General features: G+C 43.2%; 1 protein-coding gene across 1 annotated transcript in view; it reads left to right on the top strand.

Annotated features, from left to right (window-relative positions):
* LOC126121660 (lachesin-like) overlaps nucleotides 1-22,737 on the top strand; it is a 1,053,745-nt gene that overhangs the window by 955,315 nt on the left and 75,693 nt on the right. The window contains exon 5 of the mRNA XM_049915085.1: nucleotides 4,207-4,414. Within this exon, the coding sequence (XP_049771042.1) occupies nucleotides 4,207-4,414 (208 nt within the window). The remainder of the gene's footprint in view (nucleotides 1-4,206; nucleotides 4,415-22,737) is intronic.

Genomic DNA, 22,737 nt, shown 5'->3' with positions numbered 1-22,737 from the left:
TTTTTAATATGCCTCCATTATGCGAAAACTTGGCAACGTCTCTACTCAAGTAAAATGTAAAGTTGGAAACACCTTCATCCGTCTATATTTTGAATGTAATTTCACTACGCCATATTCAGGCCCCCTGATCACGTGTAGGAAGAATCCAACCTCATTCAGTGACTTGTATTCGTAGACTTCTTTTACAACTACACGATCTTTCGTTCATGAATTGAACACTGAAGCTACCTTGAGCTAAAGGATAAAGCGCATTACTTGAAGAATAACTGAACCATATCTACATCTACATCTACATAAATACTCCGCAATCCACCATACGGTGCGTGGCGGAGGGTACCTCGTACCACAACTAGCATCTTTTCTCCCTGTTCCACTCCCAAACAGAACGAGGGAAAAATGACTGCCTATATGCCTCTGTACGAGTCCTAGTCTCTCTTATCTTATCGTTGTGGTCTTTCCGCGAAATGTAAGTTGGCGGCAGTAAAATTGTACTGCAGTCAGCCTCAAATGCTGGTTCTCTAAATTTCATCAGTAGCGACTCACGAAAAGAACGCCTCCTTTCCTCTACAGACTCCCACCCGAGTTCCTGAAGCATTTCCGTAACACTCGCGTGATGATCAAACCTACCAGTAACAAATCTAGCAGCCCTCCTCTGAACTGCTTCTATGTCCTCTCTCAATCCGACCTGATAGGGATCCCAAACGCTCGAGCAGTACTCAAGAATAGGTCGTATTAGTGTTTTATAAACAGGTCTCCTTTACAGATGAACCACATCTTCCCAAAATTCTACCAATGAACCGAAGACGACTATCTGCCTTCCCCACAACTGCCATTACATGCTTGTCCCACTTCATATCGCTCTGCAATGTTACGCCCAAATATTTAATCGACGTGACTGTGTCAAGCGCTACACTACTAGTGGAGTATTAAAACATTACGGGATTCTTTTTTTTATTCATCTGCATTAATTTACATTTATCTATATTTAGAGTTAGCTGCCATTCTTTACACCAATCACAAATCCTGTCCAAGTCATCTTGTATCCTCCTACAGCCACTCAACGACGACACCTTCCCGTACACCACAGCGTCATCAGCAAACAGCCGCATATTGCTATCTATCCTATCCAAAAGATCAGTTATGTAGATAGAAAACAACAGCGGACCTACCACACTTCCCTGGGTCACTCCAAATGATACCCTTACGCTCACCATCGAGGACAACGTACTGGGTTCAAAATTTGAAGTTTACCGGCATGGTGTTCTTATCGAACAGAGACCTACAACAGTTTAACAAATGTTTGACATGTTTCAATAGATAAAGTACCAGTGTCTGAGTAATGGTCAAAATAGGATCACACGACCCCACTCGGGAAAGACATACCTTTACTATCGAACGACGCACTTTGCAATTTTAATACATGGAGTCGGACTTGCAACTGCAAAACCTTATTTAGGAATTTATAAACGTCGGAAGTGTTTCGACCTTGTATTTACTGAATTTAAATTTTTGACTCGGTAACACAGATTATTAATAGGGACACGAGTCCGGTAAATCTGAGCTCAAGAAGGGCTACTGGATTCTTCGATCTCAATTTTTTCCTACTAAGAAGAGAGTAAGGTCAGGTGGCTTGCGGAGTATGGATGTAGATGTAGATGTAAGGTGAAACGAAAACCGACGGTGGCCTCTATCCTTACCATGTTGGCCGCATTCGCATGTAGTGGGGGCCCATCTACCACGGAGTCATCCGTATAGCTCGGCGAAACTACCTTCCACCGGTTGGCAACGAAGCTTTAACACACACTGAATTTGTTCTTTTTTAAGTCATGAAACTTCGAGTATGATTCTTGGCTCCATAATTGGCATCTAACAGTACGTGGCAATTACAGAATTTGAAAAACACTCATAACGCCTGGAAACAGGTAGAACACACACAATAAAAAATATGAAGACGGACAATATCAAATCTTTCGGAATTCTCAGTAAAAATTTATAGATGCTTAAAACTACTAACAAAAGGAACCATTAAGATTACATAGAAACACTTCTTAAACCCAACGACAATAAAGAGTGTTAGAAGTCCGGGTTATTACGACGTGTGCCTGTAAGGCCAACAAAAGCAGCCATAATCTAGCACACAATTTTTTTTATCCTGGCAGGGGATCTATAACCATTACATTTAAAAATACAATTAGAGTCAGACGGCACTACAACGAAACTGAAAGAGCGAATGATGCCTGGCAATTTAAAAAAAAAAAAAAGTTAACTGAAGTTTGGGCTTGATCACCACGTGCAGAAACGCACAAATAACTCAGACTTCATAGATAGGAAAGCTCAAAGCGTGTTTATCCTTTTTTTAACGTTCTTACCGGATTAAGTCTTCTTTGGTATTCCACTCGTGGTAGCGTACGCGCAGCTGCCATCGGTCTGCCACTAGCCCGTCGATTCAGACTGTAGTGTGTTCTGGTTAAAGTTTCCTCAAATGCAGTGTACCGTGTGCGTCTCTTCTAACAGCGTCTCAAATCGGCAGAAAGGAGAGATCAGGCTTCACGTCGACCACCAGAGAAACACTGCAATGTCTCCATCGCAGAACCTGAATGAGGGGTTCTTCTTAGGTTCAAAACCAGTTAATGAGGAGCACACTTAGAGGGACCGTGTGCACCCAGCACTCTTACATCGGGAAGATGGGGTACGCCGTGAGCGCTAGTGCGAAGTGATAGAACTTTCTGCTGCATTACAACGTATAAAGATACACTGCTGGCCATTAATTGGACAAATATATTATACTAGAACTGACATGTGATTACATTTTCACGAAATTTGGGTACATAGGTCCTGAGAAATTCGTACCCAGAACAACCACCTCTGGCCGTGATAACGGCCTTGATACGCCTGGGCATTGAGTCAAACAGCTTCAACACGATACCACAGTTCATAAAGAGTAGTGACTGGCGTATAGTGACGAGCCAGTTGCTCGGCCACCATTGACCAGACATTTTCAATTGGTGAGAGATCTGGAGAATGTGCTGTCCAGGGCAGCAGTCGAACATTTTCTGTATCCAGAAAGGCCCGTACAGGACCTGCAACATGCGGTCGTGCATTATCCTGCTGAAATGTAGGGTTTCGCAAGGATCGAATGAAGGGTAGAGCCACGGGTCGTAACACATCTGAAATGTAATGTCCACTGTTCGAAGTACCGTCAATGCGAACAAGAGGTGACTGAGAGGTGTAACAAATGGCACCCCGTACCATCACACCGGGTGATACGGCAGTATGGCGATGACGAATACACGCTTCCAATGTGCGTTCACCGCGATGTCGCCAAACACGGATGCGACCATCATGATGCTGTAAACAGAACCTGGATTCATCCGAAAAAATGACATTTTGCCATTCGTGCATCCAGGTTCGTCATTGAGTACACCATCGCAGGCGCTCCTCTCTGTGATGCAGCGTCAAGGGTAACCGGAGCCATGGTCTCCGAGCTGATAGTCCGTGCTGCTGAAAACGTCGTCGAATTGTTCGTGCAGATGGTTGTTGTCTTGCAAACGTCCCCATCTGTTGACTCAGGGATCGAGACGTGGCTGCACGATCCGTTACAGCCATGTGGATAAGATGCCTTTCATCTCGAGTGCTATTGAAACAAGGCCGTTGGGGTCCAGCACGGCGTTCCGTATTATCCTCCGGAACCCACCTTTATCAAAGTCGGAAACGTGATGGTACGCATTTCTCCTCCTTACACGAGGCATCACAACAACGTTACACCAGGCAACGCCGGTCAACTGCTGTTTGTGTATTAGAAGTCGGTTGGAAACTTTCCTCATGTCAGCACGTTGTAGGTGTCGCCACCGGCGCCAAACTTGTGTAAATGCTTTGAAAAGCTAATAATTTGCATATCACTACATCTTCTTCCTGTTGGTTAAATTTCGTGTCTGTAGCACGTTATCTTCGTGGTGTAGCAATTTTAATGGCCAGTAGTGTACAATAGAGCGAAGTAGGTTTTTACAGTATTTACTCATTTCATGTCATACGTTACCTGGTTCTTGTTTAGTGTCCTATCTTATTACCCTCTCTAATTATTAATTATTTTTCCCTACAAAGAGAAAATTTGTAGTCTACGGAAGTTATCCTTCGCTTGTTCCCGTCTGCCACAAAGCCCAGAGCCGCAGGCGTGACACCTGACTACATGCCCGCTGCGCTTTGCAGGTGGCGTGGGTGCGCGTGGACACGCAGACCATCCTGTCGATTCACCAGCACGTGATCACGCAGAACCCGCGCATCTCGCTGTCGCACGGCGACCACCGCTCGTGGCTGCTGCGCGTGCGCGACGTGCACGAGTCGGACCGCGGCTGGTACATGTGCCAGCTCAACACCGACCCCATGCGCAGTCGCCAGGGATACCTGCAGGTGGTCGGTGAGTACCACTACCTCCCATTTGTCATCTATTTTCCGTGAAGCTCAGAACTGTTACTTGCAGCACGCGTTGTAGTATACAGCGTGGTCAGAAACTGTATAAAGACCTAGCAAGGGTGTTGAAGAGGAGTTTGGGCTAAGAAATAATTGTTAAGAAAAAAATATGCTACTTTGCGCCGTTTCCGAATTACTTAGCGTTGTAGTTCGCCGTTCAGGTCGTCACACATAAAGGTTCAAGCAGCCTGCTAGAGACTGTTTCCAAACGCGTACTTCGTTTGGTTTTCTCAATCCGAGCACACGTAGCTTTTACTGACCTAGCTTAAATTTATCATTTACCAACAGATGTATTTTAGCGGTAATGAGTATTTCAATAAGTGGTAACTAACGGCTCCACAGAGCATGCATTGCTTGAGTTTGCACCAGCAATGACCTGATTGGTTATCTTCAATGTTAAACAACTCAGAAACGGTGCAACGTACCGAATTTTTTTCTTAACAATTATTTCTCAGCACAGCATCCACTGTAACACCTTATATATATATATATATATATATATATATATATATATATATATATATATATATATATATATATATATATATATATATGGCTTGTACACATCGGTCTCTTGCTGTGACAATGTATGATTGCGAGCCGACACTGTCTTTAGTGTTTAGTATTATCTTGTTGTTGTTGTTGTGGTCTTCAGTCCAGAGCCTGGTTTGATGCAGCTCTCCATGCTAATCTATCCTGTGCAACCTCCTTCATCCCCCAGTACGTACTGCAACCTACATCCTTCTGAATCTGCTTAGTGTATTCATCTCTTGGTCTCCCTCTACGATTTTTACCCTCCACGCTGCCCTCCAGTACTAAATTGGTGATCCCTTGATGCCTCAGAACATGTCCTACCAACCGATCCCTTCTTCTGGTCAAGTTGTGCCACAAACTCCCCTTCTCCCCAATTCTATTCAATACCTCCTCATTAGTTATGTGATCTACCCATCTAATCTTCAGCATTCTTCTGTAGCAACACATTTCGAAAGCTTCTATTCTCTCCTTCTCCACACTGTTTATCGTCCATGTTTCACTTCCATACATGGCTACACTCCATACAAATACTTTCAGAAACGTCTTCCTGACACTTAAATCTATACTCGATGTTAACAAATTTCTCTTCTTCAGAAACGCATTCCTTGCCATTGCCAGTCTACATTTTATATCCTCTCTACTTCGACCGTCATCAGTTATTTTACTCCCCAAATAGCAAAACTCCTTTACTACTTTAAGTGTCTCACTTCGTAACCTAATTCCCTCAGCATCACCCGACTTAATTCGACTACATTCCATTATTCTCGTTTTGGTTTTTGTTGATGTTCAGCTTATATCCTCCTTTCAAGACAATGTCCATTCCGTTCAACTGCACTTCCAAGTCTTTTGCTGCCTCTGACAGAATTACTATGTCATCGGCGAACCTCAAAGTTTTTATTTCTTCTCCATGGATTTTAATACCTACTCTGAATTTTTATTTTGTTTCCTTTACTGCTTGCTCAATATACAGATAGAATAACATTGGGGAGAGGCTACAACCCTGTCTCACTCCCTTCCCAACCACTGCTTCCCTTTCATGTCCCTCGACTCTTATAACTGCCATCTGCTTTCTGTACAAACTGGAAATAGCCTTTCGCTCCCTGTATTTTACCCCTGCCACCTTTAGAATTTGGAAGAGAGTATTCCAGTCAACATTGTCAAAAGCTTTCTCTAAGTCTACAAATTCTAGAAACGTAGGTTTGCCTTTCCTTAATATTTCTTATAAGATAAGTCGTAAGGTCAGTATTGCCTCACGTGTTCCAATATTTCTACGGAATCAAAACTGATCTTCCCCGATGTCAGCTTCTACCAGTTTTTCCGTTCGTCTGTAAAGAATTCGTGTTAGTATTTTGCAGCTGTGACTTATTAAACTGATAGTTCGGTTATTTTCACATCTGTCAACACCTGCTTTCTTTGAGATTGGAATTATTATATTCTTCTCGAAGTCTGAGGGTACTAAGCCTGTCTCATACATCTTGCTCACCAGATGGTAGAGTTTTGTCAGGACTGGTTCTCCCAAGACCATCAGTAGTTCTAATGGAATGTTGTCTACTCCCGGGGCCTTGTTTCGGCTCAGGTCTTTCAGTGCTCTGTCAAACTCTTCACGCAGTATCGTATTTCCCATTTCATCTTCATCTACATTCTCTTCCATTTCTATAATATTGTCCTCAAGTACATCGCCCCTGTATGGACCCTCTATATACTCCTTACATCTTTCTGCTTTCCCTTCTTTGGTTAGAACTGGGTCTCCATCTGAGCTCCTGACATTCATAGAAGTGGTTCTCTTTTCTCCAAAGGTCTCTTTAATTTTCCTTTAGGCAGTATCTATCTTACCCCTAGTGAGGTAAGCCTCTACATCCTTACATTTGTCCTCTAGCCATCCCTGCTTAGCCATTTTGCACTTTTTGTCGATCTCATTTTTGAGACGTTTGTATTCCTTTTTGCCTGCTTCATTTACTGCATTTTTATATTTTCTCCTTTCATCAATTAAATTCAATATTTCTTCTGTTGCCCAAGGATTTCTACTAGCCCTCGTCTTATTACCTAATTGATGCTCTGCTGCCTTCACTACTTCATCCCTCAGAGCTACCGATTCGTCTTCTACTGTATTTCTTTCCCCCATTCCTGTCAATTGTTCCCTTATGCTGTCCCTGAAACTCTGTACAACCTCTGGTTTAGTCAGTTTATCCAGGTCCCATCTCCTTAAATTCTCACCTTTTTTGCAATTTCTTCAGTTTTAATCTACAGTTCATAACCAATAGATTGTGGTCAGAGTCCACATATGTCCCTGGAAATTTAAAACCTGGCTCCTAAATCCCTGTCTTACCATTATATAATCTTTCTGATACCTTTTAGTATGTCCGGGATTCTTCCATGTATACAACCTTCTTGTATGATTCTTGAACCAAGTGTTAGCTATATTTAAGTTGTGCTCTGTGCAAAATTCTACCATACGGCTTCCTCTTTCATTTCTCAGCCCCAATCCATATGCAACTACTATGTTTCCTTCTCTCCCTTTTCCTACACTCGAATTCCAGTCACCCATGACTATTAAATTGTCGTCTCCCTTCACTATCTGAATAATTTCTTTTATCTCATCATACATTTCATCAACTTCTTCATCATCTGCAGAGCTAGTTGGCATATAAACTTGTACTACTGTAGTAGGCGTGGGCTTCGTGTCTATCTTGGCCACAATAATGCGTTCACTATGCTGTTTGTAGTAGCTTACCCGCACGCCTATTTTTTTATTTATTATTAAACCTACTCCTGCAACACCTCTATTTGATTTTTTATTTATAATCCTGTATTCACCTGACCAAAAGTCTTGTTCCTCCTGCCACCGAACTTCACTAATTCCATCTGAATCTAACTTTAACCTATCCATTTCATTTTTAAATTTTCTAACCTACCTGCTCCATTAAGGGATCTGACATTCCAAGCTCCGATCCGTAGAACGCCAGTTATCTTTCTCCTGATAACGATGTCCTCTTGAGTAGTCCCCGCCCGGGGATCCGAATGGGGGAGTATTTTACCTCTGAAATATTTTACCCAAGAGGACGCCATCATCATTTAACCATACAGTAAAGCTGCATGCCCTCGGGAAAAATTACGGCTGTAGCTTCCCCTTGCTTTCAGCCGTTCGCAGTACCAGAACAGCAAGGCCGTTTTGGTTATTGTTACAAGGCCAGATCAGTAAATCATCAAGACTGTTGCCCTGCAACTACTGAAAAGGCTGCTGCCCCTCTTCAGGAACCACACGTTTGTCTGGCCTCTCAACAGATACCCCTCCGTTGTGGTTGCACCTACAGTACAGCCATGTGTATCGCTGAGGCACGCAAGCCTCCCCACCAACGGTAAGGTCCATGGCTTATTATCTTAGTTTATGCAAATGTATTTGACATTTAACTTTTACCATTTAGTTTATATAGAACTGTGTTTCAGTGTCACACATCTTCCCTACTTCAAGAATGTAGCAGATGCATGGTTCGGCAGCGACATATTTTGCTTCTGATGTGAGACATCTAAGGCACCAACACTGTCCAAGATGTATAGGTCGAAAAGCACCTGTACCTTGGTCTCAAAGGTTATCTGACGCGAATCGCACTGATTTTTCTGTCTGAGGTCACCTCAGATGTGAAGTGTGCAAGCACTGCCATTGATATGGCAGAAGAACTGGAGCAGCGATTTATACAGTCCAGTCAAGATTTACTAGAAAATCTGGGAGTTTATGAAAGAATTCACAACTCAGAGGCAGAGACGCGACGACACCTTGCACACCTTCTTTAACAGGTACGAGCGTGCAGCAAACGCTAACACATAGCGTTCTGACGCAAAGTTGTATTTCTTGGTACTGGGCGTCATGTGTGAAATTTATAGAATATTTTAGACTTATAATACATTTGTACTAACACAATGCATCATACTGAGCCGGCCGTTGTGGCCGTGCGATTCTAGGCGCTTCAGTCTGGAACCGCGTGACTGCTACGGTCGCAGGTTCGAGTCCTGCGTCGGGCATGGGTGTGTGTGATGTCCTTAGGTTAGTTAGGTTTAATTAGTTCTAAGTTCTAGGGGACTTATGACCTCAGCAGTTGAGTCCCATAGTGCTCAGAGCCATTTGAACCATTTTTTTTTGCTACCGTCACTGAGCAGTGTTTTACACTTTTAACACCACTACTCAACATATACCGGAACCAAGAGTGAATTTCTTATTCCCGCCACGGCGGGGATAATCACATACGGATCACTGTTTCTGGCTGTGAACGCAAGTTACGATCAGATCGATCACAAAACACAACTTCAAAGAAATAGCAGATGCCCGCCGTTAGTAGCAGCAAACAACGAGAATCCACATAGCATACATAGGCATCTAGCATCGGCAGCTGACAATATAGACACTTGGTAGTGCATTGGAGGCCATCGCCACCAGCCCACTGCCGACACACTCCTCAAATCATAACACAGCGCCGCGAGCCACCAACACTCCTCCATAACACAATCACTCCACTACTCACCGACACAACATATGGGCAAGCAACGTGTGAGCACGACCACTAGGCCCCGGAGCGGAAAACGAAGAAAACCATAGCCGGAAGCGCCGCGCTTAGATAACAACCAGAAGGGAAGAATCAAAGAGAAAATGCCCATGTCAGAACAGCCTGAAATGCTGCCCCAATTACACTATGTGATCAATAGTATCCGGACACCTCCAAAAACAGGTTTTTCATATTATGTGCATTGTACTGCCACCTGCCAGGTACTCCATGCCAGCGACCTTAGTAGACATCGTGAGAGAGCAAAATGGGCGCTCCGCGGAACTCACGGATTTCGAAGGTGGTCAGGTGATTGGGTGTCACTTGTGTCATACGTCTGTATGCGAGATTTCCACACTCTCAAACATCCCTAGGTACACTGTTACCGATGTTATAGTGAAGTGTAAACGCGAATGGACACGTACCCCACAAAAGAGTACATGTCGACGTCGTCTGTTGACTGACAGAAATGGCCGACAGTTGAAGAGGGTCGTAATTTGTAATAGGCAGACATCTATCCAGACCATCACAGGAATTCCAAACTGCATCAGGATCCACAGCAAGTACTATGACAGTTAGGCGTGAGGTGAGAAAACGCGGATTTCATGGTGTAGCGGCTGTTCATAAGCCACACATCACGCCGGTAAATGCCAAACGACGCTCCGCTTGGTGTAAGGAGCGTAAACATTGGACGATTGAACACTGGAAAAAGTTGTATGGAGTGACGAATCACGGCACACAATGTGGCGATCCGATGGTTGGGTGTGGGTATGGCGAATGCCCGGTGAACGTCATCTGCCAGCGTGCGTAGTGCCACCAGTAAAATTCGGAGGCGGTGGTGATATGGTGTGGTCGTGCTTTTCATGGAATGCCTTGCACCCCTTGTTGTTTTTCGAGGCACTGTCACAGCACTGGCCTACATTGATGTTTTAAGCACCTTCTTGCTTCCCACTGTTGAAGAGCAATTCAGGGTTGGGGGCTGCATCTTTCAACACGGTCTAGCACCTGTTCATAATGCACGGCCTGTGGCGAAGTGGTTACACGACAATAACATCCCCTTAACGGGCTGGCCTGCACAGAGTCCTGACCTGAATCCTATAGGACACCTTTGGGATGTTTTGGAACGCCGACTTCGTGCCAGGCCTCAGTGATCGACATCGATACCTCTCCTCAGTGCAGGATTCCGTGAAGAGTAGGCTGCCAGTCCCCAAAAAACCTTCCAGCACCTGATTGAACGTATGCCTGCGAGTTTGGAAGCTTTATTAAGGCTAAGGGTGGGACAAGACCATATTGAATTCCAGCATTAAGGATGTAGGGCGCGACGAACTCTTAAGTGATTTTCATTCAGGTGTCCGGATACTTTTGATCACATAGTGTAGATAGAGAATCATTGGCGCCAGCGATTGCCCCACGGCTGAGCGCATACGTTTCAGACAAGGGCCACGCGAGGATGAGCATTGTATGCATGAGGGCACAGAATGTCCGGGACTTGCCGTTATGCGGTTAGAGTTACCACAACCACTGACAGCCGTGACCTTAAGTCATACCCTTTGGCTCTGCAAATCATGACTCCAGGAGTATCAACACTGTGCCTCGGCGCCATACTAATCGACAATCGTCATCTGGGGTAGTGCAGGAACGCGATTCATTGCTGGAAATGTGATACTGTGCATCATAAATCCCTGATTGATGGTCAGGGCATCATTCAAAACGCAGCCGTTTGTGTTGTGGCGTTGACAGCAGCCTACATAAGGGAAGATAACTCACTAGTCTGGCTGCTTCTAGTATCCGATGAATGAGACTGGACGATACAGAATGTTGCAGGGAGTCCATTACTTACTCTCGGATGGCAGGGGCAGATGAGACGGGGTAACAAGGTTTTTGGTGTCCACAACGGCGATCCTCCCGTACGGTGGTCACAGTGGTCGACCGGCATCTTTAAGACGTGTTTGCCGGCCTCACTTTCCTTTGCAATCCAACATTGGACCACTGTCACATCGCCGGCCGTTGTAACCGAGCGGTTCTAGGCGCTTCAGTCGGGAACCGCGCGACCGCTACGGTCGCAGGTTCGAATCCTGTCTCGTGCATGGATGTGTGTGATGTCCTTAGGTTAGTTAGGTTTACGTAGTTCTAAGTCTAGGTGATTGATGACCTCATATGTTAAGTCCCATAATGCTCAGAGCTATTCGAAGCAGTGTCACATCCGAACGCCCCAAAAATCTGGATATTGTCCGATTCGTTTAGCCGGCCAAATTAAGACCAAAAATGCGGTCTGTTCTATACTCTGTCAGGTGCTGATAACGCTGCCCTTCAAGAGTAGGTCAAATACTTTTTGAATCAGGTTTAAGTCTCTTCCCCTGATGTCTTTTTCTCAGAATGAATTTAAGGGGGTAGGATGTCAAAAATTTAAAAAAAAATCGATTTTTCAAAAATATGCCTGTTTTGTAGCACACAACTTCCAGAATAGTTTTATGTATAAAACATATATATTCTAGAGATTACAAGGCACGTTATTTGGTTTTAAGTTTACACCCCTTTGCACAACATTATTCTGTCATAAGTAAGTTAAGAATATCATCACAGTAAATATCTACCAGCAGCTACTATGGAAGCCCTCAAACCTACATTCAGGGACGTTGCAAATGAAAACTTACTGAAGAAATGTCTTCGTAGCGATACGCCAAAACTCAAATGAAAGTTTTAACCCATGTGTATAGGAAAGATTGCCAAAAACCATTTTTGTAGGAAGAAATGCAGTTGCTATTAGTGTTTATGATGCAGTTTTATGTTTTAATTATGGTGTACAAAGCAGGAAATATGTTTTACGGAAAATGGGAATTAAGCTCGGAGGGAAGTGCATCAAAGCTTTCTATGCGGTAGACAGAGAGCGTGTAGTGAAAGCTGATAAATCATTTTTGGAGGTGATAAAGTCAAGAAGAATGCATCATAGGATATTAGGAATGTGAAAAGGAACAAAACTCATTTATAAAATGAAAAAGAACCTGCTCATGTTGCTGGACAGTTCTAAAAGAATGCCAAATACAAGCAGAAACTTTAAGGGCCATGTTCCACAAAGCACAAATTTTTTTACCAGTTTGCTTTTGTTCTACAATATTACTTTTATTGTTAACCGGTTTTCGGCTTACAAGGCCATCTTCAGACATTTACTGAGTATTATCACCAAAGAAAAGTAACACATCTAGACTGAAGTAGAAACATACAGTAAATAACATTGCAAAGCTGATATTTACTGTATGTTTCTACTTCAGTCTAGATGTGTTACTTCTCTTCCAATGTTGTATGCTAACATTTAACTTCTTTGGTGATAATACTCAGTAAATGTCTGAAGATGGCCTTGTAAGCCGAAAACCGGTTAACAACAAAAGTAATATTGTAGAAAAAAAGCAAACTGGTGCTTTTCATTCATTATTATAATGTTGTTCTACCATGAACCGACGGAAGATTCTGTTCCTATGACAAATTTCTGTCCTTAGGTACATGTAACATCTAAAACAAATATTCTGTTACTTTCAAACTTGGTATGCTTATTAAACACAAACTCCTTAATACAAACCTCTGGAATTTTCCAAACATATTAAAAACTGTGGTAAAAATTTTAATTTTTCTTAACATGAAGTTTAAAATGTAACAGCTTATTCACTTTTTCATAAATTAAATAAATTCAAGAGTTTAATACACCTCTAAATATGGTTTGTATGCCGTGCAAAATCCATGGAAGACTCTCTCTTACTTATGAAGAAAAGCTTATCTATAGCAAAAAATGCAGCCGATAATATGTGAAAAAATGATGAAAGTTCACATGTGCAAAAATTTATTTTGTTATGCTATTGAACTTCCTCTGCTATGAGTGTGAATCGTGAATCGTTCCCCGTCATGCTGACAAGGTTTTATGAATTTACTTGCAAAAGTATAGGCACTGGAAATTAAAATGTCCTGTGGTGCCTCTCTTGCTCCAAGTCGACCCGTTTGACGTTCTACCACCCTTAAACAGAATTTCATCTGAATTGTGAAGTCAACGCTGCGTTACGTAAATCCTTTGCCACCGTGCGTTACAGCATTGCACAACTGCGGACGTAACATGATGTTCACCGTGTAATTCGTTTATACGAAGCTAACGAAGGGAAAAATTCTGTCACAGAGCTGCGTCGCGCAAAGCCCGCTTCAGATTGCTTGTTCTAGCAACTTGCTGGATGGAGTTACGCCGAGTAACTGCATTACTCTTAAACTGCGACTTTCTTTACAATGTTTTGTTCGCGAACACAATCATCTGAGGGACATAAATAGTCTTTAATCGGATTTGTCGTCACAGAAAAAGCCTACGGGCGATCCGCTGGCGCAGCGTTTCCGTCCTCGCGGTCTGTGACAGATTCTTAGGGGAAGGACTTCCTCGCCGGCCAGGTATTGTTGAGTTCACGCACCCGTGTCCCCCACCCGCTCACCTTCACCCCACCTCTACCTCTTTTCTTGGCTGGAGCGCCGCCGTGGCAGATCGGGAACAACTTTTCCTGTTAAGCTTCTCCCTTCCCAAACTACAGTTCAACTGGCGAGCGGGCGTCCCCAAGCGGATACAAAGAGCCAAGTTAACGCGAACTCCGCCAAAATAAACGAATGTTTAGGGGTGCCGAAATGGGTGGGACAGATGCAAGCAGAATGATTCTAGCCACAGCAGAATTACCAAGCGAAGTGCTTTAAACTTAAGAGTATTTAACGCTATCGATGGAAAACTACTTAAGATTGTATTTCACTAACGGAGTTTCTCCGTACTTGTGATTGCGAACTTAACTCTTCATACGTAATCAAAGTGCTAGCGAAAGCTATGTGCACTCCATTTCGCTGCTCCTCATCAATTGTGTCTGTTCCGTACTGCTCTCTCTCTCTCTCTCTCTCTCTCTCTCTCTCTCCCTCTCCCTCTCCCTCTCCCTCTCCCGTTCTCTCCCTCCCCCCTCCCCCCCCCTCTCCGTCTCTCCCACGACGTTCTGATGGATCTAACTGTTTGAACACAAGACCTCAGAGTTTTGTGTCCTCCGAGTCTTGTGTGAATAAAATTACGAAACACTTGTCAATATCGACTTATCATTAATTTTATACTTTTTTCTTCATATTTGTGCAGAACAAGCGACATTTTACGTTCATGAGGCGAGTATTAATATCTGTTACAATCAGGCACCAATGTTAGCACTGAATAGGAGATCGTGGAGGAATTTTATAAGGGGGCTATGCTCCAGACTGAACGCTGAAAGGCATAATCAGTCTTAAATGATGATGATGATGACTAAGTTATTCGAAAAAGTGCGTACAGAAACACCGTATTAAAGATGTCGTTGCCTTGCTACCTTGTCCACCTCTGTAGCTGAACATTGAACGCGTATGTGTGCGATGAGTAGAGGCCGCGTTCGATTCACGGTAGTGAATTTAACAGAACCACAATATTAATAATCATGCTACCTTTCTGTATTTTGTCTGTAAAAAATGTAAATGTCATGTGACTAGGTCCTCCCATCGGTAGACCGTTTGCCTGATGCAAGTCGTTTGATTTGACGCCACTTCGGCGACATGTACGTCGATGGGGATGAAATGATGGTGATTAGGACAACACAACACCCAGTCCTTGAGCGGAGAAAATCTCCGACCCAGCTGGGAATCGAACCCAGCCCTTAGGATTGACATTCAGTCGCGCTGACCACGCAGCTACCGGGGGCGGACATTTTTTTCTGTTCAATTTATGGGTTAGATTTGTGTAAGAACTAGCAACCATCCCTATGCTCCATGAGTAAACGTGTTATGGATGAAGGTAACAAAATAAGGATCTTAAGCATAGCTGCAGCAGCAACTGCGCAAAAATAATATTTGGAATAAAAACAGCCGCTAGTTGCGGAAGGTGGTAGCCAAAAGCTGTCGACCTAGGTTTCAACCAATGTAAGTGGACCCTCTTCAGAAGTCTTATTACGTTTCAAATTCCGATAACGATGTGTCGGCGGTAGGCTTATTCATAATAAAAATTGACAAATTACGACAGCCAGTTTTCATTTGATCTAAGCCTATTGGCGGCACATTATGATCAGCGTTTGAAACGTAATAGGACTTCTGAAGAAGGTCAAGTTATATGGGTTGAAACCTAGGACAAGAGCTTTCGACTACTACCTTCCGCAACTGAGCGCTGTTTTTATTCCACATACTTACAAAATAAGGTTCGCGATTCCGGCATAATAATTTTACTGACATAAATTACTGATATAGGTGTAGGTGTGTTTGCCTACAAATTCAAACGTTATGCGCCCCAGGTTCGACCCCCAAGACATTGCTTAGTTTTTGAATAAAGATCTGTAGCAAAGGTGATAGAAGACTTGTAATGCCATGTGAAATGAGAACGGCAGAGCAGGTGAAGGTTCAGGAAAAATTTCATGCCTTTCTAGTGTAAAAATGCCCTAAGGGTGGAGGAATCACGCTTAATGATCGATATGAGGATGCGAAATGCAAGGAAAACAAATGAAATAAAGATCCATAATGTGAATCCACTGGACATGTGGCCTGTTACTGAAACTGTCATAATGATCTCCCATTTGTTCAAAATATTCCGGATAAGTCCGTAATTCATATAGGTGAGAGGCACCTGTCAGAGTGGAGTTAACACAGAGTAAAATATTGAAATACGTGTGAAATGGTGGAAGCCTGCCACTGCTTTAAATAGGGTGCTATGGCTCCGGTTTTAATGCTCTGAAACATTTCCCTTTGTGTAAAATCTAAGCCATAAGTGAATAGAAACGCGATGTGACTAACTTTTTTGTAGCGACTGTGAACTTTCTCACAGCGCCACGGAATAATGAAATGGAGATTTGACATAAGATAAATCAACATATATTGTGACAGTAAGACGTAAAAGAGATCTAACGTAGATACTCTCTATGTGTGTTAATCAAACACTAATGTCGACGTCTTCGTCGCTACGAACTCGTGCCTTGAGGATCCACTGCAACATGTTATCACATTTAAAAATAAGAACGGGTCATCTCTGCTGAGGGCAGTTTATTCTGTCTTTTCTTTGAATACGATGAAATCTAACGTATTTCTTTTACGAAATAAATTCTTAAGTGATGGAGGATTTTAATAAAGAATAGAGGAATGAAAAATAACTTCGCCAGTATTTGATACCGTCTGAAAATGTTTATATTGTGTAGGAAAGTATATATAGTGCAGGAAATGGATACAAAATCTCATGTCTTACATACGAGTGCCCTTCAGTCGACTACACATTTTCAGAAGACAACAGAAAATTATCCTGGTTTCGTAGAAACAGCCATATTATTGCAGATACGGCTCTCGGATGAGATGTCGGAAGTCGTTGTGAAATTTACACAATATTTCATCAGCGTAATTGACAGGCATCTTCAGGTGTGGCGAACGCACTACTGAGGCTGTCACCGTAGCCTCCTACTTATGTCGGTCTAAGAAAAAGTCGCTCAGGCGTGAACGCGCCGAATTCAGTGACCAACAGCGCAGATATCGCGATCGGTAGCGAGAGAGAGACAGTTGCGCCACCTTCTGGACGATGAACCAACAGCGTCGATGCAAGGGCGGAGGCTGTCAATCATTCTGAATGCTGCCCTCGGATTGCCCATAGCCCCCTGTCGTGAATCCCCTGCAGATAATATACGTGTCTGCCCTGGCGTGTGCCTCTCCTCACCGTTGTAATCGGAATTTCTACGTCGCCACCGCAGCATCATCCCTTGTACCAACAACAGTTCCTCTTTGTGGTCACTGTGATTTTAGCATGGCCGGGTCTGGATCTCATGCTGTGCTAAGTTGGTGTCCTGTATCCTTATTTAGCAGATTAACCGAGCTGCGAAGTTCCTCTGCTTCTTTGATAGCGCTGTTCCAGTACGAAGACCCAGAAGTGAGATTTTTCGGGTTTTTGTAGTCCATATTGTGTCCTGTACTGAGACAATGCTTCACCGCTGCAGATTTCTCTGGCTGGTCCCCACGTGTGTGTCGTCAGTGTTCGACGTATCTGTCCTTCACGGTGCGAATGGTTTGTCCCGCAGCTACAGGTAATTTATAGACACCAGGCCTTCTTAAGAAAAGATTATCTTTTACTGGGACTAAAAGAGCTCTGAGCTTCGTTGATGGACGGAAGATGTTTTTAAGATCGTTAGTAATCTTCCTATTTTCGAAGCAACACCTCTGCCTAGTGTCGTGTAGGGCCCCGCAAGCACGCGGAAGTGCCGCAACATGACGTTAATGGACTCGACTAATGTCTGAAGCAGTGCTCTAGGGAACTTACACCATGAATCCTGCAAGGCTGTCCATAAATCCGTAAGAGTACGACGAGGTAGGGGGGAAGGGAGGGGGGAGGAGACCTCTACTTAACAGAACGTTGCAAGGTTCATGTCTGGGGAGCTTGATGGCCAGCGGATATGTTTAAACTCAGAACAGTGTTCTTGGAGCTACTCTGTGGCACTTGTGGACGTGTGGGATGTCACATTGTCCTGCTGGAATTTCCCAAGACCGTCGGAATGAACAGTGAACATGAATGGATGCAAGGGATCAGACAGGATGCTTACGTACGTGTCACCTATCAGAGTCATATCTAGACGTATCAGGGGTCCCATATAACTCGAACTACAAACGCCCCACAGCATTACAGAGCCTCCACCAGCTTGAACAGTCCCATGTTTACATGCAGGGTCCACAGATTCATGAGGTTGTCTCCACATCCGTACACGTCCATCCGCTCGATGCAATTTGAAACGATATTCGTCCGACCAGGCAACATGTTTCCAGTCATCAATAGTCCAATGTCGTTGTTGACGGACCCAGGTGAGGAGTAAAACTTTGTCGTGCAGTCATCAAGGGTGCACGCGTGGGCCTTTGGCTCCGAAAGCCCATATCAATGATGTTTCCTTGAATGGTTCACACGCTGACACATATCGATGACCCAGCATTGAAATTGCAAAAATTTGCAGAAGGGTTGCACTTATGTCACGTTGAAGGATTACCTTCAGTCGTCGTTGGTCACTTTTTTGCAGGATCTTTTTCCGGCAGCAGCGAAGTCGTAGATTTGATGTTTTACAGGATTCCTGATATTCACGGTACACTCGTGAAATGGACGTACGGGAAAATTCCCAGTTCATCGCTTCCTCGGAGATGCTGTGTACCATCGCTCGTGCGCAGACTATAAATGTTCAAACTCATTTAAATCTTGGTAACCTGCCATTGTAGTAGCAGTAACCGATCTAACAACTACGCCAGACACTTGTTATCTTATAAAGGCGTTGCAGATCGCAGCGCCGTACTCTGCCTCTTTACATATCTCTGTATTTGAATAGGCATGCCAGTCCAGTTTTTTGGAGCTTCAGTATAGTCGGCTTCGGTCACAGCTTTAACAGCATTTTCGCCGCACCTACAGATATCAGTCTAAAGCGCAGGTGAAATATTGTGGAAATTTCACGATGACATCCAACATCTCGCCCGAGAACCATACATACACAGTCACAATGTTTTTCAGTGAATGAAAAAGCAATGTAATAAGCAACATGTAGTCGCAGATAACCAGAAATTGGATACCGATTTCCGTATGTTGTAGCGATGCTGTAAACTTGATCCAGGAACTAACATTGCCCAGGAGAAATACGACTGCAGAGTATTTCGCATGAATAAAAGTGATGTCCCACGTAATGCAGATACAGAGCAAAGAAGCAACCATGTCACCAAAATTCAGAACGATGTTACTTCAATTTGTCCATTCCAATTTCAAAAGAAAAAATGTCTAACACTAAACAGCTAGGTACGAATGCAGAGTCTGTTCACGACAGCAAACGGAAGAGAAGAAAAGACCGTCTCTTTGGCCACAAGCCATACGGCCCACTCTAACCGTCTCTCTGCCCCAAGAAAAACGATTGGCTGGCTAATTTCAAAGTTTAACCAACTTGCTTAAGACATGGCTTTGTTTAACCCAACAAAACATATAGCTACCCTAGCAGATGGAAGAGCGGCTGCAGTTTCTATGAGACGTACCCTGCATATTGATACGTGTTGACTATTGTTAAAAGTGTATGTGTGTGTGTACAATCGCAACAATCTTTTTTAGTTCTGTAATGGTTACTGTTTTATTGGAAGTATGTGGGGAATGTGTACATGAATACTTAACATGTTTTGGTGTCTACAACTGACGACTTTCAAAATTAAAGCTAGAAAATCTTTAGAGGGAAGTGCATTGGCCGACACTGGATATAGTAAGGGTGAAATGCAAAGAATATAAAGATGTTGATCAAATGAACGTATGCTAATAAAAACAATGTCAGAAAAACGGGAGTAGGTTTCATCGTAAACAAAAGGGTACTATGAAATCTTATGCTCATAACAATAAAAATAACGGCAACAACTATACAAGACGTACGCATGCCTGCAACACAGGCAGAAAATATGATAGAGTATATAAACAAATTGAACGAGTAATTCAGTACATAAAATGAGATAAAACTGTAAAAGTGATAAGGGGCTACAACGCTATCGTTGGAGAACTAATAAAAGTGGAGGTGGGGGAGAATGCGGGCTCGCAAACAGAAATTAGAGAATAGGGAAACTCCTTCATTTCCGCAATGAATTTCAATTTTTAGTATCAAATTCACTGTCCAAAAAATCGGGAAAGGAAATAGAACTTTTGGAAAAATGCAGGAGATACACAAAAACCCTAGCTGGATTACGTTACGTTAAAATGGACGTCAAGCATGGCTATGCAATTTGATATCATGGAGCTTTCAAACAATATTCCTACTTACACACAACACTGATAAATTATGTTTATGACGAAAGAAATTTCGTATCACATGATATTGCGAGCAATAAGATAGAGGAAGGGAGTGTTACTGAAGAACAGAATACGTAATTACAGATTTCTGTGATAGATCAGAGCTCGTTACTGCGCATACTATCTACCACTATCACAATATAAAAATGTAAACTCCGTTCATAGGCCATGTCGGGCGCATTGGTAGGACCGATCGCCGCGTTTTTCTCTGCGAATGGCGTCGTTGGATGCGGTATGGAGGGACGCGGGGACAGCAGGCTGCTCTCCCGGCCTTTGTCAGTGTTCGTGACCTAGAGCCTCTACTGCTGGGTCAAGTAGCTACCAAATTGGCATCACGAGGCTGAGAGCATACCGTTACAGTACTCCAGGAAAAATCCCTTTTAGTACCGAGAATCTAACTCCAGTCCTCCTTTTGGCAAACATCCACGCTAACCTCTCAGGTACGAAGGTGGACCCTAAGAGGTGGTATATTTGAACGGTTTGGGAGATATCACGTAGATTCAGCCATGGTAAGAAAAATGTTTGGAATCCAGTGTCAGTATGACCATCAAGCATGTGACACCCATTGCTAGATACAGGCCGCCTCATGATTTATCCATGCAATACGATCTTTAGCGACTGAAAAGTACAGCTATGAGTTCAAATGTTAACAGTGCTGACCTGTAGATTTAAATGAAAATAAATAAACAAAGGGCATACTACCACTATATTTGAGGTAAGCAAAATGTGGATGAGAATGGGATAAAATGCATTTTATGTAAGCAAAATAATAATTGGGGCATTTTTAACAGGGTGGAATGTAGTAAATAAACAAACAATTAGAGCGGTACAAGCTACCTTAGGAATAGTGAAACAAGGAAACACTGATGTGTAACCGATGGTATAACAAACCAGTACTATAGGTTTCGTAAAAATGATTTCGCAGGAAGCGCAAAGGAGCCAAATCTGTCTCAATAAGAGATATAATTATAAAGAACAGTCGTCCTGAAACAATTACTAATGCAATGGGCAGTTTTTAATGTTTGTGTGGAATGTTTTAAAAAAATAAGTTACTGCAATCAAATTTCCCACACATATTTTTAAAAATAAATAAACTTTGTACCTTAACTTCTGTCCTGAAACGTGCACACTTCTTCCTATACTGTTACTGATTGCTAATGCAATACATAGTTTTATAGTTAGTAAATTTAATTCTCCTTGATGAATAATTAATTAATCAACACTTGTTAATTGTTAATTTCCAAAAGTAGTTCTAACATACTGAACAATGCACTAACAAATTAAAGATTTGCCCAAAAATCTGATGGAGGAAAGAGTTTAATCTGGAAGAAACATGTGCTGAATTAATGTGATCAGATTTTACCACAGAAATTAATACACTACTGGCCATTAAAATTGCTACACCAGTAAGATGACGTGCTACAGACGCGGAATTTTACCGACAGGAAGAAGATGCTGTGATATGCAAATGATTAGCTTTTCGGAGCATTCACACAAGGTTGACGCCGATGGCGACGCCTACAACGTGCTGACATGAGGAAAGTTTGCAACCGATTTCTCATACACAAACAGCAATTGGCTGGCATTGCCTGGTGAAACGTTGTTGTGATGCCTCGTGTAAGGAGGAGAAATGCGTACCATCACGTTTCCGACTTTGATAAAGGTCGGATTGTAGCTTATCGCGATTGCGGTTTATCGTATCGCGACATTGCTGCTCGCGTTGGTCGAGATCCAATGACTATTAGCAGAACATGGAATCGGTGGGTTTAGAGGGGCAATACGGAACGCCGTGCTGGATCCCAACCATGGCTGCGGTTACCCTTGACGCTGCATCACAGACAGGAGCGCCTGCGATGGTATACTCAACGACGAACCTGGGCGCACGAATGGCAGAATGTCATTTTTTCGGAAGAATCCCGGTTCTGTTTACAGCATCACGATGGTCGCATCCGTGTGCGGAGTCATCGCTGTGAACGCACATTGGAAGCGTGTATTCGTCATCGCCATACTGGCGTATCACCTGGCGTCATGATATGGGGTGTCATTAGTCATTGTTTACACGTCTCTGTCACCTCTTGTTCGCACTCACGGCACTTTGAACAGTGGACGTTACATTTCAGATGTATTACGACCTGTGGCTCTACCCTTTATTCGATCCCTGCGAAACCCTACATTTCAGCAGGATAATGCACGACAGCGTGTTGCAGGTCCTGTACGGGCCTTACTGTATACAGAAAATGTTCGACTGCTGCCCTGGCAAGCACATTCTCCGGATCTCTCACCAATTGAAAACGTCTGGTCAATGGTGGCTGAGCAACTGGCTCGTCACAATAAGCCAGTCACTACTAGCTGCATGGGCAGCTGTACCTGTACACGCCA

The sequence above is a fragment of the Schistocerca cancellata genome, chromosome 1, assembly GCF_023864275.1.
Source record: "Schistocerca cancellata isolate TAMUIC-IGC-003103 chromosome 1, iqSchCanc2.1, whole genome shotgun sequence".
NCBI lineage: Eukaryota > Metazoa > Arthropoda > Insecta > Orthoptera > Acrididae > Schistocerca > Schistocerca cancellata.
This window is presented reverse-complemented; position numbering and strand designations above follow the sequence as displayed.